The sequence below is a fragment of the Mirounga angustirostris genome, unplaced genomic scaffold, assembly GCF_029215605.1.
Source record: "Mirounga angustirostris isolate CCGP_5_RB_7025 unplaced genomic scaffold, mMirAng1.0.hap1 SCAF_3, whole genome shotgun sequence".
Classification (NCBI taxonomy): Eukaryota; Metazoa; Chordata; class Mammalia; order Carnivora; family Phocidae; genus Mirounga; species Mirounga angustirostris.
Window position 1 is genome coordinate 157,527,847 of NW_026991711.1, and position 6,000 is coordinate 157,533,846.

The following is a 6,000-nucleotide window of genomic DNA, read 5'->3' on the forward strand; positions in this document are numbered from 1 at the left end:
CTCTCCTTCCTTTTTCTCTTCTGACACCAGAACTGTTAAATATTTAATATGCCTCAGTTTATCTTTTAAGAGTTTATTTGAACAAAAATTGATTCAAATTGGGCATTATGCAATCTAGCAGAGAGCTCCAAGGAGCTGTACAAAATGAAGGCTTTTAGAGGCAGAAGGGAGCAGGAACAAGTCATACGAGCCAATGACTTGAGTTGCTTATTGCAGAGTTTCTTTCCTGCAGGGGATGGCAGGGTCAGGCAGATTACCCAACTCGTGTTGATCAGGCAATTCCTGAAGGACTCATTTAAGAGTTCATTTCTGGGAAAGCCAGAACTAATTCAGTCTCAGTTTGGTGACATGGGGCTTAGCATACAGGATTCCATTTGGGGCTATCGTCTTGTTTTTAAGAGTAATCTCTATGCCATTTTTCTGCCAGACAAGTTTATTAAAATCTTTAAAAACTGAAAGCAGTATTATAAAAATCTATACAATGGTAGTAACGGGCAAGTATTTATATAAATTAGCCTTCTAATTTTCAGTTCTCCAGACATGAAGCCACAAGCAACAGAAAGGAAGAGAAAAGCTTAAAGCTGAGCATATGTGCCAGGCTCTCCCTTCTTTCTCTACTTTATCTTACTTAACTAGGAATCCTAGGAGATAGGTCATTTGCATACTTGGCTAATAAGTGCTATAGCTGAGAGTTGAACTTAGGTTGGACTCCAAAGTCATGCTCTTTAAAAGCAAATGATGAATATATATTGTTTATCTGTTCTAGGAAAGATTGTGTTTAGTGTTAAAAATTAAAACAAGAAAAAGGATGAAAACCACTTAGAATTTTGCCCCACAATTCTTAATGAGACATCATTATTATTGCCTCACTTACCCTCCTCTTTAAAAGAAAGGTCCAAAGAGAACTAAATACGGGGACAGGCCTAATCATAAGCTTCTCTTCCAGACTGGAAGCTTAAAATGATCAAATTTTCCCTTTGTGTTCCACAGCTGAAGAAAGCCCTTGATGAAGCCAACTTCCGATCAGTGGAGGTAACCCGGACCAACCGAGAGCTGCGGCAGAAACTGACAGAGCTAGAGAAGATCCTGAACAGTAGCAAGGAGAAAATAAAGAATCAAAAGGCCCAAATTAAGCTCCACTTGTCGACCAAGGCGAATAATACTCAGAATGTAGAGAGGATGAAGGTTGTATGAGAAATGCTAAGTCTCCCCTCACTTCTTTAGTATCTGATGAGGATCCAGGCAGGTGGCGGGGTCCGGTGAAGATGGTTCCAGAGTTCTCTGGGAATTAGAGCTACACCTGGGGTGTGGGCAGATTGCCGGGGAGCCTGGGGGGGTTACTATCTCTTTTTCCAGCAGAGATATTGCTGTGTAAATGTGTGGTTTCTCATTAGCTGCCATGTCACCTTCTGGCCCCCCCAACTGCCTCTTCCCCAGTGGTTGCATACAACTTTGCTCTTTTAGGGTAGTGGGCCAGACAGGAAGGAGGACCCAGGAGGAGCTGCTAACTGTGGGTCTCATGGGATTCTTTCTGTCATCCTATAGGCAAAAAGAGCAAGCCAGTTTTTCCACTGATCATCTTTCTATGTTATTTCCACATTTACTTTCAGCAAATAGAAACAGAATTGAGGCAAATGGAGCTAATTAAGGATCAATATCAGAAAAAAAATTATGAACAGGTAGGTGATTTTCACAAACTGCATGTTTACCATTCACATAAAATCTCAGACTCAGGTTCACCAACTGCTTCCCTCTTTGTGCCCCACCAGTCACTGAGTATCCAGAGGTTCGTATCCGAAATGACTAACCTACAGAAGGAGATGCAGCTGTTGGCCAAGAGCCAATATGAGACGTCAGCACGGAATAAACAGCAAGAGCTGCGACTCGAGGCAGAGCGGAAAATAAGGCAGGAACTGGAGAGCCGGTGCCAGGTGAGAGGCTTCCTCAGACTCCTCTGAGATGGGCAGCAAGTGACATGTACTGAAACCCAGCATCAGAGCACCTAGATTTTCTAGATTCTAAAGAAGAAACATAAGCCTGCAAGAGGAAGAAGCCTATAGCTGAGAATATGGCACATGTCCTCAATTTTCGATTTATAAAGTACTCATTCTTAACAACTGAAGCTCACATATGCAAAATACTGGTTCCTAAGACTTTGGAACTGAATTTCCTAGTCTTTCAGGAACTTTATAGCCTTTGGTCCTTCCCTGAAGCTCAGCTATCCCTGCTGCTGTGACAGGACTTGCAGCTCTACCCAGCCTTCTGAAAAGCACAACATTCTGTCACTGAATACAGGGACTTCAAGGGATCATCACCGACACAGGACGGTGTCTCCTGTGAAAAAGTATCCCTTCAGTTCTGGAAAGAGATGTCAATCTCTTCCTCCTCAGGAGAATACATAAAATCAAAATCTGTGATCATATGCATTATGTATACTATGAGAGTAACAGTTTTTATCTTGGTAGCACGTGAAGTTAGAAAGTACAACCCCATCATACTTTCACAATTTGGTTGCCCATTTATTACAATATGGAAGCTTCCTGTTCCATATGGTATACCGGGAATTTGTAAAAATCTTTGTATCACATTTCCAGGAATTGGAAGAAACTGTCAGACACCTAAAGAAATGTAAAGAGGCAACAGAGCATAAACTGAAGGAAGCCAGTGTGGAATCAGAACAGGTAAGCCACGGACATAAAGACTTAGACATTCAAGGTAAAATCCTTCATTAACATAGTTGTCAGGAGTGTAACAGGCAAGAACCAATAACTTAACTAAGCCTAATATCTACTATGAAGAATAATTTTTAGATTGAGATTCTGTGTCCTAATAAAAGAATGTTGAAATACTGACTAAACTAAGTCCAAGTCTCTACCCCTAAATATAAGAAGGAAGACCAGCATGTGTGTAAATTTTAATGCATTACTGCTTGACATCACTAATAAAAATGGAAGCTCTTTGTTCAGTCAATAACTAGAAATGTAAAGTAGGCCCTCTTTTTTTTTTTTTAAGTTTTATTTTTCTGAAGTAATCTCTCCACCCAACATGGGGCTCAAACTCACAACCCTGAGATTAAGAGCTGCTTGCTCTTCTGACTGAGGCAGCCAGGCACACCTCATAGGCCCTTTTAATTTGGGAATTTGCTTTCTCTAATCTTAAATTGGCCTTTTTGAAGGTATTTAAAATCATACATTTTTTAGAGCTGGAAAGGATCTTTGAAATCATTGTCTGACACAACCACTCCTCATTTTCCAGATAAGAAAAGAGATTCTTAAGCTATCATAGTGATGATGTCATTGGTTGGTCATGATTTGTCCTTTTTATAGCCATTAAATGACAGGACAATAGGACTATCAGAATGGTATATTAAAAGGAATATGGACTCTGACACGCATGAGTTTGAACACCAGCTGTGACACTTTCTGTGCCCTTGAGGATGTTACATTTACATTAACTCCTCAGTTACCACATCCCAAAAAGTCGGGATAGTAAGACTTACTAAGCCGTTATGCTGTTAGATGACTCAGAGGACGCCTCAATAAGTAGTACCTCCCTTCTCATTCACCGTACAAGAGGAGACATGATGTACAGGGCCATTTCAAGCATCTTTCCCTCCACCCCTGGTAAAGCCTGCGAAAGGTGGGGTTGGGTTTGGGGGAGCGGGTGGGAGAGTATCACTGGCATTAGGATGTACGAACAGCCCTGGAGAGTGCATGAGCTTTGTAGCTTTCTGAAGGTTAAATGCCAAGGGGAGCTTTATTTTCTTACCTCACTATTTTGTACCCACACAAGGACCTGGCTAATCTGGGACAAATACTTAGTCGCACATACTGACTGTGGACCTACCCTATGGTGGGCGCTGGGCTGGGTGATGGGGCGCTGGATGAACCAAGCCCGAGGACGCCCCTGCTTTCACGGAACTTGCCTTCTCCCAGGCAAGAGAAATACCTGACTTGAGAATCAAAAAACGAAAATGCTGTCCATGAAACAAATAATCACATGGGGAAAACAGTCATTTTACTTTTTATTCTAGAGGATATGTTTTGGAGCTGTTTTGAAGTAACCTTTATATAACCCCAAAGCATGTCAGCTTTACCTTAAAATACTGAAGTATCCCAAATACATACAAGAGTGCCAGGCACATATAGGCACTCCGTAAATATTTGTCAAATGATTCCAGATCATCTTCACAGGCAGACTACTAGAAGGACCGTTTAAGTCTAACAAAGGTAATTTAGAAGTTTGTGCTTAGGAGCTAAAGTATACAGTATTTTGAGGATAAAGGAAATAAAGAGAATGCAATTTACACTAAGCTAATCCAGTCTTTTACTAATTCAATTACTTTCATAAAGCCCAACAGAAAGATCTAGTGTAGGGACTTTGGAGAACTATTTAGTCTTAGAGAACAGAACTCAAAAATTCAAACTATGGTTTGAACTACCATATTTGTTAGCAGTGCCATCTTGTCCTTTTCATTCTTATTTTCCTCCTGGGTCCTCTCACTTCCATTCACATCCAGGAAATGTTAATAAATGCATGAAAGCAGCAGGTTTGCATGCATTCAGCTCTGCATTCAGAAATCACTCCCATCTGTAGGAGTTGTGTTATGCAAATATGTTGTTGCAAGGACCTTGCACTCAGAATTTGGGTCTTTTAACATCTGGGTCAAAAAGTCTCTGCAACTCATACACAAAACACTTATAACTTTCTTTGTTGTGATTTTTACTGATAACACTTATATGTCCAGATAACAGCTAACCTGGAAGAAGCTCATCGCTGGTTTAAGTGCAGGTTTGATGGCCTCCAACTTGAGCTGACCAAAAACCGGTTGCAGAGGCTTCCCCGAGAAGATAGGTGGCTGGAAGAGGTAGGGTATTTACACATGGCTGTCTTCAGCAATTTTGGATTTGTTCCTTCTCATTTTCTCATTGCAGAAGTTCTCTCTTCATCCAGCTCCTCTCCCCACTAATCTTTAGATTTCTTTAAACTGCAAGGAAAACAAACAGTTTCTTCCTTAAAAGTTGCCCATCTCCCAAACTGTCTAGATTAGAATCACTCACCTTGATGAATAGATTATATTCATAAAGACAAAATAGGTCCTCAGCTCTGCAGGTAGTTTTGAACAGTGTTAGGTCTGTTTTCTCTCTAACAGGACCAAGGTAACTGGCACAATGTTGCATCCAGCCAGTCTGCTCTACATCGATGGGAGAATAAACAGAATCTTAAACTTGTGCCCAAGAAGGGTCATTCTGAACTAGAGAGAAAGTGATGTCCTTGACAGAGGCGCTTCTTCCTTTAGAGCTACACTGCCATGATTTCCTGAGCCTGCTGACCAGGGCTGGCCTTGCCCACAGTCATCAGAACATGAAGTCTTTGATGTGGGCTGAAGATTTTGGACTTGAGTTTATCGTTTTATGAGCTTGGTGATATCAGTACAGAACCACCCCATCTTTTTTGTCCTTTTCCCCATTTTCCACCCAATAAATTTATATTAATTTGTTGTATGATAGGTGATGCTGTTGCATGGTATTTGGCTATTTTTCTAAGTACATTTTATCAAAAAGCACTTAGTAAGGTACTAGATGATATGGCAACCAAATGATAGACTAGGGCATTTCATTGAAACAAAATATCCTAACATCCAGTAGATAATCCCTGGAACTGGAATCACCTGGAAAATGGTAAAACTCTTCCACAGTCATACAAATGTATACCTTTTATGCTAGGTAAATTACCTAGTAAGATGATATCTCTATTTTGTATTTTATTGTTTGTTTTAAGCAAGTTCTACCCCCAGTGTGGGGCTTGAACTCACCACCCTGAGGTCAAGAGTCACACACTCTACCGACTGAGCCAGCTAGGCACCCCCATATCTATTCTTATATAAGAGATTGTATTTACAGCTTCCTTGGACATTTACAAAGCAAATTATTCTGTAGAGCAGTCTACTCTGCTCCAGGAAACTATGCCTGACCAATGTAGCTTTTCCTTACTATAGTA

The 6,000-nt window shown here is 40.7% G+C and overlaps 1 protein-coding gene across 2 annotated transcripts in view; it reads left to right on the forward strand.

The window, feature by feature from the left end:
• CCDC150 (coiled-coil domain containing 150) overlaps nt 1-5,685 on the forward strand; it is a 77,544-nt gene extending 71,859 nt beyond the window's left edge. For both annotated transcript variants that reach the window (XM_064586856.1, XM_054506075.2), the window contains 6 exons: nt 991-1,185; nt 1,611-1,679; nt 1,770-1,931; nt 2,595-2,681; nt 4,748-4,867; nt 5,153-5,685. In XM_064586856.1, the coding sequence (XP_064442926.1) occupies nt 991-1,185; nt 1,611-1,679; nt 1,770-1,931; nt 2,595-2,681; nt 4,748-4,867; nt 5,153-5,269 (750 nt within the window). In that variant the 3' untranslated portion in view covers nt 5,270-5,685. The remainder of the gene's footprint in view (nt 1-990; nt 1,186-1,610; nt 1,680-1,769; nt 1,932-2,594; nt 2,682-4,747; nt 4,868-5,152) is intronic.
• Nucleotides 5,686-6,000: the final 315 nt, after the last annotated feature.